Source organism: Crocodylus porosus, unplaced genomic scaffold (genome assembly GCF_001723895.1).
Source record: "Crocodylus porosus isolate Cpor-Errol unplaced genomic scaffold, CroPor_comp1, whole genome shotgun sequence".
NCBI classification, from domain to species: Eukaryota; Metazoa; Chordata; order Crocodylia; family Crocodylidae; genus Crocodylus; species Crocodylus porosus.
This window is the reverse complement of record NW_017728886.1, coordinates 76942658-76967998: the sequence shown is the minus strand read 5'-3', so window position 1 is coordinate 76967998 and position 25341 is coordinate 76942658. Positions and strand designations below refer to the sequence as shown.

The 25341-nt window shown below is 41.8% G+C and overlaps 3 protein-coding genes across 8 annotated transcripts in view; 2 read left to right on the top strand and 1 right to left on the bottom strand.

Moving 5' to 3' along the window:
• The window catches only part of NPHP3 (nephrocystin 3), a 41856-nt gene extending 31285 nt beyond the window's left edge, over positions 1–10571 (top strand). For all 4 annotated transcript variants that reach the window (XM_019536872.1, XM_019536882.1, XM_019536863.1 and 1 more), the window contains 4 exons: positions 1161–1401; positions 6175–6300; positions 7039–7154; positions 7450–10571. In XM_019536872.1, coding sequence (XP_019392417.1) covers positions 1161–1401; positions 6175–6300; positions 7039–7154; positions 7450–7630 — 664 coding nt within the window. In that variant the 3' untranslated portion in view covers positions 7631–10571. The remainder of the gene's footprint in view (positions 1–1160; positions 1402–6174; positions 6301–7038; positions 7155–7449) is intronic.
• A 1773-nt stretch (positions 10572–12344) lies between these two features.
• UBA5 (ubiquitin like modifier activating enzyme 5) lies at positions 12345–23872 on the bottom strand. Of its 3 annotated transcripts, XM_019536911.1 has the most exons (12): positions 23630–23872; positions 21392–21437; positions 21212–21301; positions 19489–19598; positions 18935–19021; positions 18100–18184; positions 17460–17564; positions 17121–17248; positions 14215–14350; positions 13529–13604; positions 12966–13072; positions 12345–12535 (listed from the first exon to the last, which is right to left on the bottom strand). In XM_019536911.1, exons 1-12 carry the CDS (start codon positions 23782–23784, stop codon positions 12452–12454), a joined length of 1209 nt encoding a protein of 402 aa, XP_019392456.1. In that variant the 5' UTR covers positions 23785–23872; the 3' UTR covers positions 12345–12451. The 3 variants fall into 3 exon arrangements, with proteins under 3 accessions (XP_019392456.1, XP_019392472.1, XP_019392464.1); XM_019536927.1 differs by lacking the exons at positions 21392–21437; positions 23630–23872 and having other exon boundaries at positions 21217–21303; XM_019536919.1 differs by lacking the exons at positions 21212–21301; positions 21392–21437; positions 23630–23872 and adding an exon at positions 20654–20829.
• Positions 23873–23983: 111 nt separating this feature from the next.
• Positions 23984–25341, top strand: part of ACAD11 (acyl-CoA dehydrogenase family member 11) — a 63746-nt gene continuing 62388 nt past the window's right edge. The window contains exon 1 of the mRNA XM_019536901.1: positions 23984–24141. Coding sequence (XP_019392446.1) covers positions 24005–24141 — 137 coding nt within the window. The 5' untranslated portion in view covers positions 23984–24004. The remainder of the gene's footprint in view (positions 24142–25341) is intronic.

Genomic DNA, 25341 nt, shown 5'->3' with positions numbered 1-25341 from the left:
CCGGTGCTCTTTCCTGCCAAGGCAGGGGGTCGGACTAGATGATCTACCTAGGTCCCTTCCGACTCTAGCTACTATGAAACTATGAAACATGGTTACTTAATGAGGAAGATTTTTCTTTCTCCCAATCTTACTTGAATGTCTGTATGTTTCTCTTGGGAGAGAGAGATACCTACTCACAATAGTTTGCTCCTGTCCCTCCTTTCAAGAGAGAGAGAGGGAAGGAGAGCACTGGCAGACGACCCCTGAGCAGGCTATCAAAAAGCCCTTTGGGGACCCTGCTCTCTGTCCTGCTAACCACCTGATAGGCAGAGGGTAGGAGGGTGTTCTTCTAATGCAGAATTTTCTTGGAGCCCCCAGAGGGTTCATACTGCTGCAGAAGAGCTGCTGTCTGGTGCACTTCTCTAGTTCAAACCTGAGAAGTATAGCAGAGGCAGGTGCAGGGCTGGAGAACTCCTGGAGTCTTAGAAGGATCCCAGCCCTGGGCTCTAAATGCTGCATATACCATCCAGCTGGGCAGCCAGGTGATTTAAAAGCCAGGGAGCCAGGCCCCAGGGTAGAGAGAGTTGTCCTTGGCCCCATTTCCTGGTGCCTATGGTTTTAGATCATCCTGTGCAATCCTTGTCTGTTGACAGCCTGCCCCTCTTCCCAGGCAGGGGAGAGGACAGGTTGTTCAAGAAAAGGGTGGCCTAGACAAAAGCCCTGTAGTGCCTTCTGGCTGGAGACCTTGCCTGTGCATCTCTCCAGACAGGGGGCAGGAACATGTATGTATGCTGCAGCCTAGCCCTTAATTTGTACAGTCATGAAATTCTTACTGGTAGAAATGAACATCTGACTCAGCCAGTATAATATAAGCAGAAAATGTACCTGCCTAGAATAAAGTGTGGATGTTGCTTTCCTACTGTTGGAGCTGAATGATTGCCTAGTTACCTGCAGGTTCAACAAAATACTATTCTTTAATTACTGGCTTTCTTGAGTTGGTTGCTCAATTATTCACTAGGCCTGTTCCTCTGAACTGCAGTGCTGCATTTACTTCACAACCTGAAATTTCTGTTAGACAGTATTAACGCTTCTGCAGATACTGAGGCCAGGCCAGTTGCATTTAATGGGTTTCATAGATTTTGAACAGATTTGAAGTACTACTGTGTGGATTTGTTTTGTAGGACAGCAGAACTTTTTCTGAAGCGCTCCCTGGAGATGAGAGAACGGGTGTTAGGACCAGACCACCCAGACTGTGCACAATCCTTAAACAATCTGGCAGCTCTGTACAATGAGAAGAAACACTACGATAAAGCTGAGGAACTCTATGAAAGGGCTTTAGACATTAGGAGGAGAGCACTAGCCCCTGATCATCCCTCCCTGGCTTACACTGTGAAACACCTTGCGGTACTCTATAAAAAGATGGTAAGTGGATATATATATTTTTGCAGATCATTAAAAAATTAATGTAGTCATTACCTAAAGATACGCCATTTTAATTGCTGTCTTAATGTATAGGACACACAGGCCATGTCCACACGAGCCACAAAATGCATCCCACAATTGTGATTTGGTTCTCTGCACTGCTTATTTGCAGCACGGAGCCAAATTTTGATACCAGAAAATCCTGGTATAAAAAAATAGTGTGCGGTAAAAAAGTGGGTGGCGCATGTAATGGTAGCGCATGCCTCTCAAAACCTGAACCTGGCCCTGAAGAGCCATGCTTCAACTGCTGACCAGGCTCCATGCACCTGGATTGCTGCTGCTCAGGCTCCTAAGACTCCAGGTAAAGCTGCTGGGGCCAGCCCAGGTGCTGGCCTCAGCCTCCCCTGCCCCACCTGGAGTATTTTTCCCTGGGCTAACCCCACATGCAGGGGCATTTGCCGGGGCAAAAAAGAGCAGCATGAATTTGTGCCACTGCTTTTTTCACCAAGGCAATTGCATGCCCCTGCTCATGGGGATGCGGCCCCATTGGCTTTTCTTTATGATGCACATTAACGTATTTATAAATATTTACCACAAATAAAAATGTGCTACCTGTGTAAAAGCCAGTGTTATGGCCATTGTCAGCGTATTTTTTTTCCCACAGCTCTATTTGAATTCCTCTGCATACTGTATCCTTGAGCAGGAATTTGTTCAAATGCACCCTTGGGCAGAGATGATGGTTTTGACCCTTGGGAATTATTCTGACTGTTGCATGTGAAGCATATCAGTTGGCTGAGAATTTATTATAGATTTGGCTGCAGCTTGCAGAGTAACAAAGAAGGCAGCCTCTGGATAAATAACTATGCATGGAGCTGTGTCAGCTCAGTGAAACATAGCCAGTCATTTTGGTGCTGCTTATAAATTTCATAAAGAAGTAAGGATGGAAGAGACCTCAAAAATCAGTTCTATTGGAATTAGTAATAATTCATTTTTGTGCTTTATGCTTTGCAAATACTAGCTGTCAGATTTTGGCTCATCTAGCCTTTTTAATAAATTAATATTAGAATCCCTACCTTTAACATTTTTAATAATCTGCCTTTGGACATTCAGGGCTCACTATATAAACTGTAACATTTCCTTTTGTTTAAACTTAATTCAAACGACTTAACAATTTTCTTGAGTGCTCCTGCATTTTGCCATTCTTATAACTAGAAGAATGTTATAAGATGATCTCTGGGCTAGATTGTTCCTGTGCTCTCACACAGCAGCTGTTACTAAAGGTACAATCATAACGTAGGTTGAATCAGATGACCTCTTTCCACTTCAGGTTGCTATTGCCAACACCACCAGAATAGTAATTCTGCAAGAGCACTGCTATACTCATAATAAATGGGCATTGCTGAAATGTAGAAGAAATGAGTGCAGGAAACTAGAACAGAAAATAGACCAAAGTCAGATACCTGACTGTAGAGATTTACTCACCATAGACTAATTGTTGACTCTATTTACAGTTCTTATGACATAGTGATGCTTGGAAGAAACAGAAAGCTGTAGACTTAAAATCTAAGGGTACTTTGGAAACCCAAACATGTTCCCAAGGGGAAAAAAATAAAACAAAAACACTATGCCCCATAAATCAGATATAAAGGAGGTTACAGATTCGAATCTGGAGTAGAACAAAATTTAAGTCTACAATAAAACTAGTTGAAAAGTGAGTCTTAGATGGTATTTTTTTAATTATATGTTTCTATTTCTGTGTTGAAAACAAAACATTCTTCTTTACCACTTGTGGCTGGTTGGGGAGTACTAGTATAAACAAAGGAGAAATAATTTTGACTGACAGAAATGAATAGGAAGCCTTTAAAAAATACTCTCCCAAATTAGATGCCGGTGCAAGGGTCAGCAATATTTGGGGCAGAGTGCCAAAAACACCTGCAACCGCAGCTTGGAATATGTTGGCGTGCCAGGGGCAGACAGTAGGGGAGCCATAAGGGAGCTGATCCTTGTTGTGAAAGCGCAGCCCCGGCCCCTTCCCTGCTGTCTGCTCCAATGTGCATGTGCCAAGCAAAATGCCTTTGTATGCCACACTCTGGCTTCTGTGCCGGGGGTTGCCTACCCCTGTGCTAGTGGAAGAAATTGTATACTGAAAAAAGCAAGTCTGAGAAAGAGATGCCAGCAGTAGATGTAGCATCTAGAAAAGAGATGCACAATTCTGCAAGGTGTTTAGTTCTTTCAGTTCTTTAAGGATTTTAAACAAATTAGAAGTACTCAAGCTCCCTGTAGGTTTGGACCCTTAGTGGATATGTATAACAACCAATTCCCTGTTGATTTACCATTACTAGACAAAGTTACAGTTATTGGTCTGAAAACAATTCCTCACATGCATGGATGAGCTCTATCTGACACAAGAAGTCTGTTGGCCAACAAGAGGTAAAGTGCTGCTTGACCTGGTCTGGAAACCAGGGACGACCTAATCAGTGACTTAACTATCAAAGGGAAGCTGGGTGACAGCGACCACGAGCTGATCACCTTCACCATCTGCCATAAAGCTGGCAGGTCAGTCAGCAATACCGAAGTCCTCGACTTCAGGAAAGCTGACTCTGACAAGCTTAGGAGGCTTGTTGGTGAGGCCGTAAGGTACCACGACCCAAAGGGGACGGGAGTTCAGGAAGAGTGGTTGCTCCTCGCGGGAGCGATACTGGGTGCACAAGCTAAGCGTATTCCGTCTTGGCAGCAAAAGGGCACAGCATCCCCTTGGCTCAGCTGGAAACTAGTGGACCTCCTGCGTCTAAAAAGAAAAGCCTACAAAGGTTGGAGGATGGAATCCACCTCCAAGTAGGAATTATTCTGCACTGGTCTGGACGTGCAGGGAGTGAGCCAGGAAAGCCAAGGCTGCAACTGAACTCCAACTGGCTACAAGTATCAAGGACAATAAAAATTCTTTTTTTAGATATGTGGAGAGCTGGAGGAAAAGCAAGGGCAATGTTGGACCCCTGCTAAACTAGATGGGACAGTTGACAACGGTCGCCCAGGAAAAAGCCAACTTGCTAAATGGGTTACTTTGCGTCGGTCTTTCACCTGTCCCATGGGATGCCCCTGCCCATTATGGGATGGGATGGCCTGGGTGAGGGAGATTCCTTACCCTCCATGAATGCTGACCTTGTGAAGGAACACCTTGAGAGGCTGGACACCTTCAAGTCAGATGTCCCGGACAGTTTACACCCCAGGGTACTCAAGGAGCTGGATAGCATCATAGCCCAGCCCCTGGCACAGATCTTTGAGAACTCTTGGTGCTCTGGTGAAGTGCCCAAAGATTGGAAGAAGGCTAATGGGGTGCCTATGTTCAAAAAAGGGAGGAATGTGAATCTGGCAAACTACAGACCCATCAGCCTGACCTCTATCCTGGGGAAGGTCTTAGAAAAGATTATCAGAGACCATTCTTAACAGACTGGCCGATGGCAACATCCTGAGGGATAGCCAGCATGGGTTTGTTGCGGGTAGGTCTTGCTTGACCAGTCTCGTTTCCTTTTACAGCCAGGTGACCTATCACCTGGACAAGGAAGAGAAGATTGATGTCATATATCTTGACTTCAAAAAAAGCCTTTGATCTCATATCCCATGATCACCTCTTGGCGAAACTGGCCAACTGCGGCCTCGGGTCCGCCACAATCCACTGGCTGGGGAATTGGCTCCGTGGTCAGACCCAGAGGGTGGTGGTTGACGGAAGTCAATCGTTGTGGTGCCGTGTGACCTGTGGGGTCCCTCAAGGCTCTGTCCTTGGACCTATAAAACATCTTCATTAATGATGTGGACATTGGAGTCAGAAGTGGACTGGCCAAGTTTGACACCAAACTTCGGGGCAAAGCATCCACACCTGAAGACAGGAGGGCGATCCAGACTGACCTTGACAGGCTCAGAAAATGGATGGACAAGAACCTGATTCAGTGTTTAACACTGAAAAATGCAAGGTTCTCCACCTTGGGAAGAAAAGCCTGCAACATCCGTATAGGCTCAGCAGTGCTACGCTGGCTAGCACTATGGGCAAAAGGGACTTGGGGGTCATGATTGACCACAAGATGAACATGAGCCATCAATGTGATGCTGCTGCTAGTAAAGTGAGCAAAACGCCAGCTTGTGTTCCTAGTTGCTTTTCAAGCAAATCCTAGGATGTCATTTTCCTGTTGTACTTGGCCTTGGTGAGGCCGTAGCTGGAGTACTGCATCCAGCTTTGGGCTCCATAATTCAAAAAGGATATGGAGAAGCTTGAGAGAGAGTGCAGAGGAGAGCCACTCACATGATCAGAGGTCAGGAAAACAGACCTTATGAGAGGCTGAGAGCTATGGGACTCTTCAGCCTGGAAAAGCGCAGGCTCAGGGGTGAACTGATGGCTGCATATAAGTTTCTAAGGGGTGCTCACTAGGATCTGGGGGAATGTTTGTTCACCAGAGCACTCCAAGGGATGACAAGGTCGAACGGTCATAAACTCCTCCAAGACCGTTTCAGGCTGGCATTAAGGAAGAACTTCTTTACTGTCCGAGCCCCCAAGGTCTGGAACAGACTGCTGCCAGAGATGGTTCAAGCACCTACTTTGAATGCCTTCAAGAGAAAAATTGATGTTTATCTTGCTAGGATCCTATGACCCCTGCTGACTTCCTGCCCCTGGGGCAAGGGGCTGGACTTGAATCTTCTGAGGTCCCTTCCAGCCCTGATGTCTATGAAAACTATGTTGGCTGTAATCAAATGGCTGTATGATTCTACTGATTTATTTTCCAGGGAAAACTTGACAAGGCTGTACCTCTATACGAGTTGACTGTTGAAATCCGGCAGAAGTCATTTGGTCCAAAGCACCCTAGTGTAGCTACTGCCTTGGTAAACCTAGCTGTCCTTTATTGTCAGATGGTAGGTTTTTTTCTGTCATATGCATTTGTTTCATCGTTCAATATTTCAACAATTTTAGATATCAAAGACATTTAACTCCATTTAAAAAAATCCTTATAGAATTTCCATTTAAAGTAACTGAAAGAGCTTACTTAGCAGAGGAAACTTATGTAAGCAAAATGTGATTTATTTATTAATTTTATTTGGAATCATAGAAATATCCCAAAATCAGGACCTTTCGGTTTAAACTAAATGTAAAAGGCATTTTTAGCAGCATGGTGTCAGAGCGTCATGTGCGAGCACTGGTGTGATAGTCTCAGACAAAGTGCTACCTACAGATATGATGGTGCTCATCTTTGATGGAGCTATGTTGAACAAGTGCAGCTCTGTATAGTGTTTGAGGTCTGATAAAGCTGCACTTGTAGACAAACTTAAAATAGGTTAAAGAGAAATGTTATCAGCTTCATTCCTTAGTCTCCAGAGCAGTAAACTAAACTTTTAGCAGATTATACTTTGCTTTGACATTATATTGCCTTCCATGTGCTGGGCAGGGGTCTGTAACCTTACTTTAAGATTCCTAAGACATTACAGATATTTATCTAAAACCTAGACATGCAACTTACACTCAATTTGAGCTGAGTTTTGAAATTAAAAGATGGGGAATGTTTCTAATATTTGTAAAAGCAAGTCAATAAGTGTAATATACCTATTTAAATAACCAATTTTTAATTTAGTCTTCTTTTCCCATCCTACCAAAAGAAAAAGCAAACTGAAGCCTTACCTCTGTATGAGCGTGCATTAAAGATTTATGAAGACAGCTTCGGTCGTATGCATCCTCGTGTGGGAGAAACACTAAAGAACTTAGCTGTGCTAAGGTAAGCATGTAGCTTTCCCTGTATTCTCCCAACAAGGCAAACCACTCTTAAATAAATAAATGGCTGTTTTGAACACACCCTTCTCAGCCTTTTGTGGGCTAAGATCATGTGTAGGCTGATGACTTGCAGGCTGAGATCAAGTGTAGCATCAGTGTATTTAGTAGAAAATGTGGAGCCTAACCTATATTTATTCTTGGCCATTTTAATTAATTGCATGTGATTTGTAAACTTCTACAGGATTGAGTTAGCGTGGGATGTTTTAATCAAATTTGATTTTACTTTTTCTCTATCAAAGTTATGAAGGTGGAGATTTTGAGAAAGCAGCCGAACTGTACAAGAGAGCCATGGAAATAAAAGAAGCAGAGACTTCATTGATAGGAGGAAAAACTGCATCCCGACACTCATCCAGTGGAGACGCATTCAGTTTAAAAAGTGCATTATCACCAAATGTTTTCCTAGAACATGGACAGAGGTGATGCAAAAAGGCACAAAAAGGAACTGAATACTAACAGAGACAACCTTAAACAATGAGGAAATCAAAATTAGTTTAAGCAGCCTTTGGAGATGAAGGTGTTATTTGGTAAAAAACCGTCATGACGACTGATATGAACAAAAGGTTTAATTGAATTTATCTTCATTCATGATGTTTTTGTGGACCATTGTACAGAGTTGGTATCTTCTGTTACATATATGCCATTTGTGTTGCTTGTCAGATTAAGTGTCTGCATATCCCCAAACTCAAAACTTAGGCAGTATAGGCAGATCCAGGGCACACACCAGAGGCCCATACTGTCCTTATACCCTGAGCAAAGTGTTGGGTGATATTCAGGGCTGCTCCAAATCACTCCAATGCTCTCCAAAACCATCTTTATTACTTAATTTGTGGTATGGGCATGAATAGGGTTTATTTCTCTGTTGTGGTCCTGGGCTCACTTGAGTGACTGTGTAGACGTAGCTTTAGGCTTAGATAGTAGCTACATCCCTAGTGGCAGAAATGCACGTCTCCAGCTAGAAAAAGGGACCATGCAGGCAGTTTCTCCTGCAGATAACAGGCTCTATCTGGGAGAGAGAGAGCTTCTTTCAGTAAGGAAATTCTTGCCTATGCAAGAGTTTCTGGTGCAGGAATGAGTGCCTATATGCTTTGGCTGTTTTACTCCTGGAGACAGGAAGTGGAGCCAGGGAAGGGTTTCCTGTGTGTTCCCCAGGCCTGGCTGAACCCAGTCTGGGGAGCCAGGGGGAGCAGCTGCTGCTCCTTTCCTCTCAGGGACATGGAGGAATGGAGTGGCAGGGAAAAGCTCCCTGCCCTTTCCCAAGCTTGATGTCACCTCAATCCAGGTAATGTGTGGGGAGTGGAGGCTACTCCAGTCTTCCCCAGGGACCAGGAGGAACAGAGCAGCACCCTTTAACAATGCTGGGAAAGCAAAGGGAGAAGGAGATGCGGCAGCTGCAGTCTGGAACACCCATATTCTCCCCTCTTGCTTCCCAGAAATTTGCAATGGTAAAAATGAATGCTTGTCCATAGTCTTGCTTATTCAAACTGTGGCTGATACCAGAAAAATACCTCTTACTGCAAGTCCCAGGGTGCTGTCAATAAAACAGGTACTAGTTGTAGATAACAGTTGTCTATGCCTATTTCCACACTTCAGCATTTATGCAGTTTTATTACTGTTGCTTTCTACCTCTTCAGGAGCAGTTTAAATTGTTGTAGATTCACAGTAATTTTGCGAGTCACTTTTGCCCAGAGGAGAATGCAAACCTTCATTTGCTGATATTTTGGTTTGAGGAAATGGTTTTCTTACCAGGAAACCTTTGAGTTTCTTTTTCTAAGATAATTACTGGGAACACTAAGTTAGCCCAGTGAGTCTTTTTTAAATGTCACATCCAGTTATTTTCAGTGAGAAACTACAGAGAAGATGAAGAGTTAATTGTAGATAAATATTTAAGTCAGTTTAATGAAACTGCTCACACTACAGCCTCCAGTATTTGAATATGTTTGTTATTAATCAGCAAGAGAATTAGGGAATATTTTATGCCTAGTGAACAGCAGTAAATTAATAATCCTGTTTGTGTGCATCCTTCTAAGCCAGATACCTTCACGGATCATTTTAAAGCTTCTTCCTACTTATTTATAAATAAATACAGTAAATTAAATGGACTTATTTTTTTTAAAGATATGCACTTTTTGGGCAATTATTGAAATCCTTTGAAGCATCAGTATTATGTTTCACAAAGTCATAATCTGTGTGTTCACCTAAGTTTAAGTAGCAGAGACTGATATCCAAGAAGGATATTGTCTTTTCCAAAAAATACACTTCTCCCTTTAAAATAACCACTAAAGTTTAACTAAACTTCCTTCAGCCCTGGTTCTAACTAGAAAGAGCATGCTATTTTAGGGTAGGATATAACTTGGAAAAGACAGTTTTATGCAACTGCAAATGAGTGTACAATATCAAAACTGCCATTACTGATTAAGATTTAGTTGGAAACCTCAAAAGTGTTAGGTTATTGCAGCATCTCTAATAAAAATTGTGATCTATTATATTTCATATGTCTTTGCTATCAAAGCAGGATTTTCCTACCATATTTGTATTTCTTTATATATTTTGACCAATTTCTTTAGAAGACTTTTCTAATGTAACCCCCCCCCCCCACCAAAACCACAGCCTAAAATTATCTTCCTCCTTAGTCCCTGTATAATCATGTCTTTGGGTAGAATATTTATTAGGTATTGAATTGTCATGCATGGTCTATCTTTCTTCTCTGAACATTTTGTTCTCGGTTCAACATTATATTATAAACAGGCTTTTCACTTCTTTTCTTTAAGATGTACTGTGCCATTTTAAAAGCTTTCCCATGGATTGAATTCCCAAACTTTTAGCTGTCACCATTCCCCTCTGAATGCATTCCAATCTGGTATCATTGTATGACTGTGTTAACAAGATTTAATTGCAGTGTTACTTTACTAGAGATGGATAATCCACCCCTTAGGCAAATTAGCTCCAGCAAACGTAGTTTGTGCATCACGTGAATAAAATGAGACGAACTGTACATCAGATAAGAGCCAAAATTGATGTAATTTATTAAATATTGTAACACTTGTGTACTGGAGAGCTCCACATCAAAACAGATTATCTCAGTGTATCAGTGCTAATTTAATAGGACAGTGCTATAGCAAGATCCAATTTCTCAGATTTACTGTTAAAATTGTAACACTTGATATTATATTTTGTACCTTTTAAATAAATGAATAAAGTAAAATGAAAAGCTCTATATTCCTGCTTTGTCTAACATAGTAAATTGCTTGGGGGGGGGAGGGGTTGGAATCAGAAATGTCCATTAAAATCTTCCCACTTAATGAAAGTGCATGGTTCTAGTATACTAGTACATTAATTTTTTAAAAGAAATTAAACGGTTAAAGAAGTTCCATTGCACATCAAAAATAGAATCAAAGACCCTTCTAGATTTTAATTAGATTTAAATACTGGTATAAAATTCCCTTCAAAATGTCTTTTAAACATGATCCTACCTTAATACCGTTGCAATTTGAAAGAGGCAAATAAGGAGGTAAATGTATTAACAGAAAGTTTTATGTACACTGAATAAATAATGAGTCATTTGTCGTATATTAATTAGTTACTTCATAAATCTGTGTATGTGATATAACTTAATATTTGGCCTGTATAAAGGTGTCAGCCATGTGGGTAGCAGCTGAATGCTGACCAAATCATTCTCATTTCCTTTTGGCAGATGCTGAAGCTAATTTGCAGCAAGATTCTTAATTGCATCAAGTATGTGTCCAGTTTTCATTCTTCAAGACAGAAGCCCTGTACATGTGTGATTTCTCCCTCTCTCCCCCTCCAGCAACCACTTCTCAATTTTGATTTTGGCCTTTCCCAAACGGAATGCAAGCTAATTTAATCTTCCAGTTATACACAGGGCCAACAAAAACTTATTGTTTTCAAAAGGGGCTGCTAACAAGCTACCTTAACCTATTGTAATTTATAAAGGAAAACAAACAGGTTTTGAAGTTTACAACTGTTGCCTCTTTGTATTCACTGCAAGCAGGAACATATATTTAGATTCAAGTACAGGCATACCTCATTTTATTGTGCTTTTACAAATTGAAGGTTTGTGGCAACCCTGCATCAAGCAAGTCTATCAGCGCCATTTGGCTCAGATGACGGTTAGCATTTTTTAGCAATAAAGTATTTTTTAATTAAGGTATGTACATTGTTTTTTAGACATAATGCTATTGCACACTTAATAGACTACGGTATAGCGTAAACATAACTTATATGCACTGGGAAACCAAAAAATTGGTGTGACTCGCTTTATTGCGGTGGTCTGGAACCGAACCCACAATATCTCCGAGGTATGCCTGTACTGCATCCTATTAATGCTTAAGAGACAATTTATAAGAGTGGTACTTCAGCACTGAGTTTAACTTGTAGAACAGTACCAACACTATTGAACATGCAGACATGAAGGATAATTTGCACCAATTTGCTATTGAAGACATGAAAGTTCAAAATTATTGTACTGTATTAACTTTGCATTATTTGTAAAATAAGTAGCATCTTAAACTGAGTGACTTGCCGCCCTAAAATTGGACCCTGTTAATTGGGTTTAGAATCAAGTTTTGCATATACAAGCTTGGGTTAGGTATTATTCTAAAATCAACTACTACTGTTAGATTAAATTAACTTGTATAGGGTAACAAAAAAGAGTTCTGACAGTTCCTGTACAAAGTTTGTTTAGCAACTAATCACAAGCAACTAACATGTAAACACATGGCTGTCAGCTGTAGTTATGACCAAGTAAGACATTGTTTTGGTTTGTTAGGTCAGGAACCTAACAACAAACACATGCTTAAAGCACATTCTCAAACAAAAAGTGTACACGTTTTAGAATAAATGAGGATATTATACAAACTGACAAAACCCGGAGATGGATACTCTATCCTTCAAATTGTTTAAGTAAAATTTAAGGCTCAAAAACACGTACAGCAAAGTCAGTTCATCTACCACCTTTAATTTTCTGTTGTGGATCTGGATTCTGACACTGCTGAGACATAACAGCTAATAAGAGCACAACTTTTAACATCAAACAAAGTAGACAGTAGAATACAAATATAGAAAACTGAGATAGCATTATCTTTGTCAGTAAGACAGACAGCACTTTTACCATAAATTCAAGTTTTAAAACTGTTCTCGTAGGAGTTTAATTTCCTCAAATATATCTTGCAATATTTCTTGATCTCTCAAGGTCCAAAACATACAATTTGATATTCCTTTTATCTATATGTTCTTCATTTTGGCCATGAGTTCTTCCAGGCTTTCCTCTGATTCTGCCACTGTTTCCTCAGCTACAGCATTCTCTTCCTATTGGCAAAAGGGGAAAAAATAAAATGAGGTTTAGTTTGTATCTTGGTTTTTTTTTCCAGATCCAAGGATTTCAGAGTACAGACTGAAAGATTTAACCTAAAATCATTCACAGTTGTGTGGCTGATTAGAGTTCATCAGTGGACTACCATTCCAACTGGGATTTATGATAAAGCTGTTAAATACCAGTTCTAAATTCAATCCTGAATTTGGTTGCAATCTGACTACCATCTTCCTTTCAGTAGAAAAAAATATTATGAAAAAGGTGTTTGGAATGTAAAAAAACCTGGAAAATTCTTGTTTAAACTTCAACACAAATTGACATAAAAACAAATTCTCAGGCTCCTTAAAACTAGCTTCAAATTATTCCAAGTTTCAGAAATGTTCATATGTTTATAAAAGTGGTATAAAATAGGGCAGCCAACATTACCATATTAGGTATAGTATATGCTACAGTAATTCCCTCTGGAAGGTTGGGGATTGGACCAGAAGCAGCTTGCAGTTCCTCTTCTGAAACTTCTGATACCAACTCAATGCCTACGTAGTAAAAAGTAGTTTTGTCAGTTTTCCTTTCATTAAAAGTATAATACTTAAAGTAACAAATTTCAAAGTATGCATATGTTTAATTCTTTCATGAAATGCATTTTTGGTTTCAGCATAGCAATGCTCTTAAATCCAGCCCCTGAGGGAAATAAAAATTTATCTGAGGTGTCCTTAGTTGGGTAGAGAGACAGGGAGTTAATGGATGCTCATTGATCATTCAGGTTCACCCTTTAAAGAAGGAACACCCAGGTAAATTTAAATGCAAGACATTTTCCCTCTAAAAGGTATAAAATCTAATAAATGTTTTCAAAAGTTTAAAAGAAAAATGTGAAAAAAAATATTAACATCCTTCTGCAATTCTGAACAGAAAATCCATGGTGTTCAGATTTGAAGATTTTAACTGAAGGCTGACACTGCCAGTATCTATTTGTTTTCAAGTCAATCTCTTACCCCAGTCATTATCTTCATGTACTATTTCTTCTTCTTGTTCAATTACTACTTGTTTTGGTTGCAGAGCTTCTTTTTTCTGAAGAGATGAAAGAAAGAAAGAGACCCATGAATCTGCAGTTATTTTTGTTATGTAGTTGAGAGAGGAGTGCTAAAGCAAGCTAACAACATTAATTTAAATGGGTTACTTTACGGACATTTAGAAAATGTTTACGGATTAAAAAAATGGACTCTCCTTTTTACTTTTGGAGAAAATGCTGCTTTGAAGATTCAGTATCTGTGCCCTTCTATTGTGGGTGAAAGGAGCCACAGTATGCGTGAGACAGTATCAGGGAAGACCAAAGTTCACTTTTGTGAGTATAAATTTGAGCTCCAATTGATTGTGCTTATTTTTTGTCTAAAAAGAAAATAGGTAAGTACAAGCAGAATTTTAATTAAAAAATGTTAACATCTTTAGAAACAAAATTTAGAATATTATAGAGTTGCTTTACAAGCCCAAGACCTAAATGATTGCAGAGAAAAATTATTTTGGGGACTAAGGTTTGCCAAGCTACTTTCACATGACCTGAAACTGTTTGCAGAATGTGCATTATCAGAAAAGACTAACATTACCAGTTTTCAACATTTGATTAGATATTCAGCATGCTTTAAGCTTTTTAATAAAAATCCTTCCAAAATAAGAGTTTTACCTTATATATTTCCTGCTGTTTCCTGCAATTTTTGTCACTGCACTGTGGGTTTGGCTTCATTGCCATAGTGGGAAAGAAATCTTGCATTGCATTGTAACCAAGATAGTAACTCACAGTACCAAAATTTAGTAGATACCTAGGAAAGCAAATTAATAGGCATAGTTTGATTTACAGATTCAAACATAAGTGAGTTTTTCCAGATGTCATTTTTAAAATACATTTGTACCAACAACTGTAGGCAGGTTGTGACACTGAATGTTTGGTATTTGGGTTTAAGCAAGCTGTAACCACTCCAGAATGTATGTATCAGAGCCTCTGATAGTGTAAACTGGCACTCCTTAGCTGATGCTAATGAACACATGCTGATGCATACACCCGTTCCTTTGCATCTGTATAGGGATTTTTATTTCATTACAACCAAAAAAGCTATATTCAGAGTGAAAGCTTCCTCTCCAACCCACTTCAGTCTTAACACCTATTATTTTTAGGAGAGAATTTTCAAAGGCCGGGCAGAGTGTGTGGAAGTCAGTTGGGAACCTGAGCCCCATGCCCTGGGGCAGGAGCCGCCTAGCTGAAGACTCCTCCCCACTTAAGAGTGACATGGCAGGGGCAGCTGCCGCTGCTGGAGCTGAAAGGAGCTGAGCAGCACCTGGGCGGCTGCAGCTGCATCAGAAGTGGCCCTACTGGTTAAATGTGCATACTGGGTGGGAGAGCAATGCAGGCTGCACCACCTGGGCAGAAGCACAGGAGGCTCAGCCCCATGCAGAATATTGTGGGGGCAGTTGTGGGCTACATTGTCCAGGCAACCTCTGCTGCATAAACCCCAGGGCTCCTCCCTTCCCCTACCTCCCCAGCTAGCTCCCAGGACCTAATGCCCAGGCAGTGCCTCTTCCCCAACACCTGGCAGGGGCATGCAGGGAGTGGATCACACACTGCCCCAGCCCCACACGTCCCTGCCTGCAGAACTGGGGTCTGTCCCAGCTCCAGCCACATGCTGTCGCCATGCTGAGATCCTGGGGTCTCTGTGGAGACTGGCCTGGAGCTGCGCAAGCAGGGTGCGCAGCTGGGGGGTGGGCAGGAAGCTGCATATGGGCCTGGATCTTGGGGCAGTGACAACGCAGGCCTGGGCCTAGGGCAGAACTGTGATTCCCTCCCTACAGGCCCCTGCCCATGGAACCCATGCCAGTCACAGGGGCATGTGGGTAATGGGATCATGGCTCTGCCCCAGGCCTTGTGCTGTCACTGCCCTGCATCATGATCCTGGCCTCACCCACCTTCCCTGCTCCCCACCCACACCCCCATCCCCATCCCACACAGGGAGTTCTGGCAAGTTGTCAGGGGGAAGGGAGATGGATTGCTGATCCAGCCTGCAACAACTCATCAAAACAAATAATTGCCCAAATAATTGCCCACCCCCAAGCTAAAAGTTTCTGGACAATCATCACCAAAATAAAATTATTCTAGAATTCGATAAAATTTAATGAAGAACTTGACTTATTCCAGCCAACCTGATGCAATTTCATAGCTTGTCTATCTGCATTTAACAAGAAAATTTTGAATGCTGTACCCAAATGATTCCAAAATTTCAACAGATGTTCTAAGCATCAGAGGGTAGAATTCTACCAAATTTTGGTGAAAACTGGAAAATGGAAGCAGGGAGATACTGCCCCCCCCATGGCAGTAGACTTCAACCAGAGCCACAAGGATTTTTAATTCAAAAGTACTAGCAGATTTAGAATCACATTCCCATACTGCATCAGCTATGACCATCAAACAAGTAGCATTAAGAACGCTGACACACTAAGAGTATGTCTATATGGCACAACATACAAGTTTCCCTTACCAACCACTAAGATCCCTGAAAGTTCCTGTGGTTGACAAAACTGTGGTTGGCAAGACAAAAGGCTTATGGGAAAAATGGCAGGTGGCGGGCTGATGTGTGGCCGTGGAAAACCAGGGTTACTCAAAACTGTATATTGTGATAGCCAAAATGGAATACAGAATATTAAGTGTGGATACTCAAGACCATGACTGATGAGGGAAACCTGTATGACAATCTCCATGGAGAGATAAATAAGCAAGCTCTGGAATGGGAAGCAATATACTGCCACACTAATTAGGGGTGGTGCAACAATACAGCTATGTAGCGCTTCCAGAATGCACGTTTACTTGTTCAGAGGTAGCTCCCTTTCCCTACACAGCACTGACTTGTGCTTAGTCATGTGCTATCTGACTTGCATTCCAGACAAAAAGGAAGAAGAGATAATGATGTGGAGAATGAGTGCATACCAAGAGCCTTGACATGAGAATAAAATGTCTTGACAGGAGAATGTAGGATCTTGGCATGGGTAAAGGTGGTGAGTTTGGTAGGAGTCCTTGAATTAGAGGGGATCGGATAGTTGCGCTTAAGGAACTCTGCTGGGTTAGCAGGGTCTACAAAAGCCCTTACTGTGTGAATGATCTTGGCCTATTACAGCAGCAAAGCATTCAACCTTTCAGTCAGCATGCGAATGACTGGAGGATGGAGGGGGGATAAACTCCAGAAGACAGAAATACCAAAATCATGTACACAAAATAGTTCAAGATTTTACATAAAGATATCTGCAGTTCTTTTGACAGCTGGAGTTATGCAATGCCAATTGGTTAAACCCCTCCCCCCCAAATACCAAAGACTATATAATAAAAATATTTGATTCAACTACTTTTCTTTGATTTTTGTTCTTCATCTTGACTTGAACAACCATGCCATGATGTTCTTTAGGTTTTTACATTTCCTTTGCAGACAGAAGAGAATATTCTATACAGTCCATTGAAAATAGTAGCTCCAAAACAAAGAGCTCAGTGACTCAGACTGCCTTCTTCATATACCTGGGAATAAGCTTAGCCACAGAAATTCAGTCACTTACTTCAGAACATTTTGTACAAGAATCCCAGCAACAACTCCCATTGTGGTGGGAAGACTGGCAGCACAGACACCTTCTCGTTTTAATGTTTTCTCATCGATATTTGCAGCAATGACAAGCGGGGGTGCACACTAAGGAGGAAAAGAAACAAATTCCATTAAAAACAAACAAACAAGAACTACGCAATGCACAAAGGCAATAAACAGAGTCACTTTACTACCCAGTCTGCAGTTTATGCAACATCCAAAAGCCACAATCTTCATTTCATCAGTCCTATTTTAAGAGGGAGCAGGGACTAGAAGTTCCATTCTCAAAAAAAGATCCCATAGCAGCACTGCGTACCGCAAAACAAGCCGTTTCACCAGGGATGAGGAGTTGTATATGCCCAGAGACTGCATTTTCACTCACTCCAGATTCCATCCATATTTGTCCAAGTTCATTGCAGGCCTATGAAAAATAAGATATACACAAATTAACAAAGAGGAAGTTAATTGCAAGCGATTAGGATCATTTCAAGGTTTTTAAGATACAGCTAGACAAAGCCTTGGATGCTATGATATAGTTGAGGATGGTTCTGCTTTGAGCAGGGGGTTGGACTATTGGACTAGATGACCTCCTGAGATCTCTTCCAACGCTCATTTTCTAACCAATTCATTTGCGTTATAAAGCCAGAACATAAAAGGGCCAGAGGAAAAGAAGTAAGGACTAGAAACCACCACCCACTGTCACTTGTAATGTGTTTTACAAATTATTCTTTATACAGGAAGTCCAGGAAATGAATAAACAACTGATCTACCCCTTATATTTAATTTCATATTTATCAACAGATTCTTTAATAAGGGCTTGTCTTTTCCCTGACATAACTCCTTTTATAATTTATAGAAGGATATGGTATGAAATTCACATGAATATTACACATATGCGCGCGCGCGCGCACACACACACACACACACACACACACACACACAGGTGTTCTACTTACTGTGTTAATTGCCATGCGAGCTTCAAAGTTATCCACACAGCTCAGTACAAGATCAACGGGTTTCCCTTCTTTTAGCCCACCGTTACTGAAATAAAGAGCAAATTTCACATACAAATGGCTTGCGGAATGCAATATTAAGCTATCAAAACATCATCTGAGTACAGAAACTGACTGGAAACAATGTCATACCTCACAAAATCTGCACCCTGTTTAGCACTCACAAAAATAGTCTTAACTACTGAAAACGTCCGTTTATCCAAAACACTTTGGAGATACTCAGAAAGTAAAGCAGTTCCTGGAAATGTGGTTACAGAATGAAGACTTAAAATCAGAGCACATTTTAGATTAAAGGAGGCTATACTTTGTCTAATTTGCACCTCTTATAATTTTGAAGAGAGGTACACATTTTTATTTCCCCCAACAGTCTTTCTGCAGTCAGAAGTTATATAAGAACTAATTTACAAATTACGTTAGTGACAAAACATTATTTTTCAGTGGAAAAAAGTCAGGCTGCAAAAAGCTGGCATTGTACAATGTTTTTTTGTCTATATATGACTCACAACACGTTGGAATTTCAATGCGGTTTGGAGGTCAAGGGCAAAATAATCTAACTTGCAACTACTTTAGAGTATAAAATAAAGGCTGTTTACCAAGTTCTAACTGTATATCAGGACTAAGAAAACAAAAACATACGTTCATACATTTAATCTAAAATGTGATAATTTTCCCAAAAGAAAACAAGCTTATTGAAAATATAATAGAATCAACAGAAAATGTAAGACATTATTTAAGAAACACCAAAAGTATTCTTGTATGTTCTCTCAAAACATTTTACCTTATTCGATCCATGAAATGTTGGAAGTTGTCTACTGTTGTAATATTGTAGTTATGTACCTCAAATTGCACATCAGGATTAATATTCCTTAGGGAGAAAATAAAATGAATTAACAGCAATCATGAATGCAGTGGCCCCCTGAAGGAAATACTATAGCTACCCAGTTCTCAAGTTCTGATGGCATCTTAAAAAAAACCCAAAAAACCCAAAAAACCCCACACTTAAGCCTAGATTTCTCTGAAAAAGGTTTGCTCGCATAGGCTTTTAGCAAACCATCTTAGCATGGTCCGTCTACTGTTGAAGATGTTTACTTGTTTTAGAATAAAATAACCTCTAATGGAATAAGTGGTTTTTGCACTTATAACTGTTAGCCTTAAGATTTTTGACCATAAATGTTATTGAAAAAATCCCCACTCTAGCTAAAATTTTACAACAACTAGGATTTCTAATGTTGGGCAGGCTTTCATTTCAATAAAAAAAAAATATTTCTTTGTGAATTATATGAAGGTATGAACTTGTAATCCAATTTAATATCCAATTCCACAGATACATACTTCAGAGTATACTCTGCTGCCTGTACTTTGCTTAGTCCAGCTTGATGAGGCTGAAAGAAGAGTCTGTTCATATTTGCCAACTCTACCTTGTCGTAATCGAACAGTAGCAGCTAAAAGGAAGATTATGAGAACATGCATTAATTTTCAATGGGTTTGTATTAAAAAACCTCATGTTGGTCCACTTTCAAAGGCAATGTGTAAAAGGCTCCAATTTTGAAAACGCACAAGTTGTCACCCATTTCACCACACTGACTCATATGCAGAGACTTAATTCCTAGTAGGCTGCCCACTAGGAATTAAGACAAATCTCATGTTTATACCTCAGCATGGTGGTTAACAGAATATGGTTTTGGCTATTTTATTCACAGTCAGGAGAGATGTTCAGCAGATCATCTATACACGCAATCTAGATCAAATCTGCTCTTTATAAATCCCTTAAATTATTTCAAGGTATTTTCTGATTGTATCTCTTTCCATTACAATTTTAACATATCGATTATAGGGCTGCATGAAGCTTTGGTAGCTGATTGGATTTGGAGGAGATTCAGCCTGATTTGGGGACCAAATCTCCAAATCTGAATCAAATCAGGAGACCAAGTAAAAGCTCTGAATTGATTCGAAACATCCAAATTGATTTGGAAAAGATTCGGCTGGTTTGGAGATTCAGCTATAGACTAAACAGGCAGCTGACAGCTGCCTTCAGCTAGTAAGTCTGTTGGGGTTGGTGGAGGGAGGGACTGGGACTGGGACAAGCTGCCCAGCAAGGGGAGCACCTTACTTGGGGTGGGGGGAGCCACGCTTGCATCATGCCAGCCTCTCCTCCCGCCCCCATGTTGGCTAGGCAAGCAGCAGCAGGGAATTGGAGCTGCAGAGGCTGAGGCAGGCACAGCCAGAGGAGCCTTAGAAGTCCCCATGGCTCCCGAATTAAATCACTGTCCTCCGAATTGGCCAAATCCAAATCGAATATTTCTCTATTCACACAGGCCTAATAGATTATTGCAATAAACACATTTCACAATTATGTGCTATGCACATATTTTTCACCTAACCAATTTTTAAACTGCTGCTTATCAATTTAATTGAACATCCTCTTGAACAAAGTCACATTTACATAACACAAGTATGTGACACAAACCAGAAGCATTCAGTCTTCTTTATTATTCACCTCATTATTGGCTGTTTTATTTCAGTTCTTCTATAACAGTGATTCTTAACCAGAGCATGAGATTCTTTCAAGGGTACAAGGAGGTAAGTAATTCAGTTGCCCCTGCCTCTACCTGGCCCCTGTGCAAGCAGGTAAGTGCTGGCTCTTCTCCCCTGGTCTGGCCCCTGTTAGGAGGTATACCATGTAATAAATTAAATTAGTCTTTTAATGTGATGCTACTAAATTCAGAAAAGTTATGGGTGTGTGCCTTGAATCTAAAGAGGTTGAGAACCACTTATGGTTATACTATGATCCATTCAAAGAGAACTTGATTCTACAAGGGGTTGAGTACCCAGTTGAGAGGAGTCTGTACCATACAGGATTGGGCCTCAGGTAAGGCTATTCCACCAGAACAGAGAATACATAAACTCGGAAGACTCATCATTTATAACTTGTGTATATTATTCTTTTGTTTATTTTTACTGAACTTTGCAACTGGGCAGATTCAAAAAAGAAATCCATCCTCCTAATCCCTGTCACACTGATCTACTTTTAGTGGAACAAGAAAATGTATATTACCTTACCAATGCCACATCTTGTCAGCATTTCAGCAGTGACACTGCCAACTCCACCAACACCTACTACTGCTACTGTAAAGGTACGGATTTTCTGTGATAAGAAAAATAAATATAGATCAGCATTAACAATGTATTTCTCAGGGGCAAAAAAGAGTTTTCTGAAATTTAAATATAAGCATACCTCATAATCTTTCACAATTCCCATTCGTTTTAATGCCATCAGGCGACTAGGTAAAAAACAAAACACAAACTTTGGTAAGGAAAGAGCCATCTTAATAGTCATTTATAATTTTGTTTCTGAATATAAGATTCATGCTAGTCTCTAATTTACCTATGAGAAAAACACTGAGTATAAAGAACCATTCAGATTTTTTAAAAGGAGTTCTTTAAAATTACAGGTCAGTGGTTTATCTTTTATTTTTATTGACAAATTAGACAGTGGAAACTCAAGATGAATACAACAGAGACTAGCTGTTTTGTACGTTTAAATGAATGAAAAAGTGCTCCTCTTCTTTTCTTGTTTCAAATACAATACAGTTGCTGGGCAAAATCCAAGTTTCATTTGTCCATTTTGTAACAAGTAACTACTAGCAAGAACAATTCAAAATGCTTGATTTGGTTTGGCTTTCAACACACCTGCTCTCCTCTGAATAATCTCATTGAAATCAACAGGACCATTTGTTAGACCCTTGACAAATGTTCACTGAATGATAGGCAAGTAAGGCTGGAAGGGCTCTCAAGAGGTCATCTAGACCAACCACCTGCCTGAGACAGGGCCATCCTTATACAAAGCATCCCAAGCAAATTCTTAGATCTAACTTACTACCTAAAACGACACAAGTGACTCTGCCACACAACCACAAAACAGAGCACTCTAACCTGCCACTGGTTAAGCAGGGAGACAGCGGGGACCAATTTGCTGCTGCTACAAGAGTTGTTAAAATATACTTGAAAGACCCAAGGAGGGCTTTGCCTCTGCACTAAAGGGGGAAGGCAAAACAGTCTGTATCAACAATCTGTACCAATCTGACCATGGTGTAATATTCCTTCCTGATCTTAAATGTGCCAAATGATCTCACTCTTAACAGAAGTGCAGGACCCTCTAGCCAGGAACCTCTGGGTTTGAGTCCCAGCAGCAGCACTGGCCCATCCCCAGGCTTGGCTGTGGCCAACACCCAAAGCTTCTGAGGAAGGCAACGTCCATCTGTCCCCAACAAGCGAGGGAAAAAAATCCTTGTGTGTGTGGCAATCAGCAAAGCCCAGAAACATGGGAAATACCCATACAGTAAAGCAGAAGCATAGTTACTCCTAGATCATCTCTGACCAATCCTCTGCAACCTCTTTTTGAACACTTCCTCAGGGGGCTGTGGACTCTCCATCACTGGAAGCCTGAGCCACTGCCTCACTGCTCTAAGTGAGGAGGTTTTCCCAGAGAGCCAATCTAACCTGCCTTGGCTGCAACTTCAAGTCACTAGTTCATGTCCTCCTCTCCAAAAGGAAAGGTGCTTTTCCTCCTCATTATTGCAGCCCTTGAAGTATTTGCTGGTACATCCCTTCTTAATGGCCTTTTCCATAGCTGAGAGTGACTATTTCCCTTCAGTCTCTCCACCTTGGGTTCACCTCCCAAGCCTCTGATAATTTTTGTTGCCTGCCTCTGCACCCACTCTGAATTAAAGTTCATGTAAAAGCACCATAAGATCTGATCCTCAATCCCCACAATTGTGCTGCCTGCCATGCCACGCATGTACGTGGTAGGAGGAGCGCTTTTGGAGATGGGCATCACCTCCCTGTTGCACCCTTTCGACTTACCAGCACCGGGAGAGTCAGGGGTAACAACCCAGGTCTTCCCCTCCTCCCCAGCTGTAAACCAGGTGCCTGCAGGCCTGGGCTGACAGTCAGCTGACTCAGGGCTGGCTGGAGACCCCAGTGACTGGTGCTGACCATCAGCCCCCCGCTGGGTCAGCCAGTGGTTGATGTGGCTGTCCTACCTGATGCATGGAGCATTCGTAGGGCGGGTCTCCCATTTACAGACCCTTCAACTAGCTGCCAGAGCAGCACCTGTGCCCTTATATGACATGGTCCTCTGGGAACTGCACCATAAGTGTAATGTACACTGGGTTCTGCACCATAAAAGTAACATGGGGAGGAGGGGAGAAACCACACCACGAGCTTAACATGCACTGGGGGACTGTGCTGTAAGTGACATGTGAATGGGGGAGGAAGGAAGAGGAGAAGGAGGGACTGCGACGTAAGTGTAACATGCACAGAGAAGGGTCTGCACATAAGTGTAACACGGGGGGGTGCCATAAATTTAACGTACAGGTGCCACCCCAGAGCAGGGCTTCTCGTCCCCTGCCCCGGGGACAGCCCGGCCGGGGGTGGGCCCCCGCCCGGGGGTGGGCCCCCGCCCCCCGCGCACCTGTAGGGGTTGGAGTCGGTGACTTCCGGGCTCATGCACTCGATCCGCGCCCGCGGGCCCGGCCCGGCCCCCGCCCGCAGCGCGCGCAGCTCCTCCTCCAACTCCCGCACACGGCGCCGCAGCGTCTCTACGCGACTCGCGTCGGACGCCGCCATGGCAAGACAGCGGCAAGCCCGGCCCCCGCAGCAGAAGGACACGTCGCGGCTACAGCCGCAGCTCGCGCCGCCCCGGGCACGCCCCCCAGCTTCCGGCTTCCGGCCTGCAGGAGCGCAGCTCATTCCGGTGACGTCAGAGGGCGGTGCTCCACATGGGGAGGGCACTATAGCATCTGATTGCCGCCTGACGTCACGCACGCTGGTCGTAGCGCCCGGAGTCATGGCGGAGGAGCCGGGTACCACAGTGGTGCGGCCGCAGGACCGCTTCGAGCCGGCGGTGCTGGAAGCGCACTTGTGCCGCTCCCTGCCGGGCTTTCCCGCGCGGCCCGCCGGCACGCTGGCCCTGCGCCAGTACAGGTAGGGTGGGGGCGGGGTCCGGGCCAAGTTGCGTGTCCAGCCCTCCCCGCCGCCGCTTTCCCCGCGCGGGTCCCTGGGGACTTAGCTCTAGGCATGGGCCCGCACCAGCTCTTGCCCGCGCCTAGACCCGAACTGTTGCGGGGCAACATGTATTTCTGAAGAAATATAGCATCTAAAATGAGAACAGCGGAATAATCAGTTAATTAAAAAAACCCTGACATTCCTTTTATTATATAATTCAAATCTATAAATGAGATTTAAGTACTGAAATGTGATGGCATCTTCATATCCATCAAGTTCTGCTTGTATAGATAGCACAAACAAACAGCATGTGCAGAAATCAAAAGGCCAACTTTCTGAAGGTATGCTTCTTTTAATGACTTCTTCCCTCGCCATAAGCCTCCAAATTGCCCAAGGTCTTGCAACACTTTAATTCCCTTTATATGAATCATCACACCACCCATCCTAGCAGTTCCAACAGACTTCAGTCTCAAAATGTAATTCCTTCAAGAACAGTCAGACTCCTTGGATTTAAGCCTTCAGTAAGTAGTAGAACAAAGGTATAATGCTATGTACATCAGTAAAAGACTTCATATTTATAAATAGTACCTTTTTTACTTGAATATTGCTCATTTAGATTAGTCAGTCATCACAAAGCTGTGATTGTTAAGTGCTTGCTGCAAGGGAGCCCTGAACTAGTTGAAGTCTCAAAATCACGTCACTATATAAATTATTCAGTAAGAGTAGATGGGGTTAATTCAGAAGCATATTTTGCCTTCAGCTGTACTTATAGCTCCTCTTTAAAGCCACTCTATAGGAGTACAGATGTGAGGACGAGATACTGCTAACTGTATATTCAATAGCTAGATATGGAAAAAAGAAAAAATGTGCATGTCACAGTGTTCTCCAGGGGTGTAGGTTGCAGCATGCTGGTCTAAGGACATAGGCAGACAAAGTTCTTTGGGTGATTCTGATATCTTTTATTAGACCACCTTAAGTAGTTGGAAAACAATTATTAAGCAGGTTTTTGGGTTCAAAAACCCTAACTTTCTACTTTCTCTAGTATACTCCAGCACCAACATCTCCTTTTTAGACATGATGATCAGAATGATAAAATACAGACCACCTTGTACAAGAAACCCACAGACCAACATACATATCTGCACAGAATCAGCAATCACCCTAGAAACACCACAGGAG

Excerpts from the sequence above, each read along its gene's own strand:
- UBA5 (XM_019536911.1), bottom strand. The coding sequence starts at position 23,784 with ATGGCGGCGTCCGACGCGAGTCGCGTAGAGACGCTGCGGCGCCGTGTG. Across the intron at positions 18,185-18,934 it reads CATTTCATGGATCGAATAAG|TAACGGTGGGCTAAAAGAAG; the intron begins GTAAAATGTTTT and ends TCTTTATTTCAG. Across the intron at positions 17,249-17,459 it reads GTGAAACGGCTTGTTTTGCG|TGTGCACCCCCGCTTGTCAT; the intron begins GTACGCAGTGCT and ends TTTCCTCCTTAG.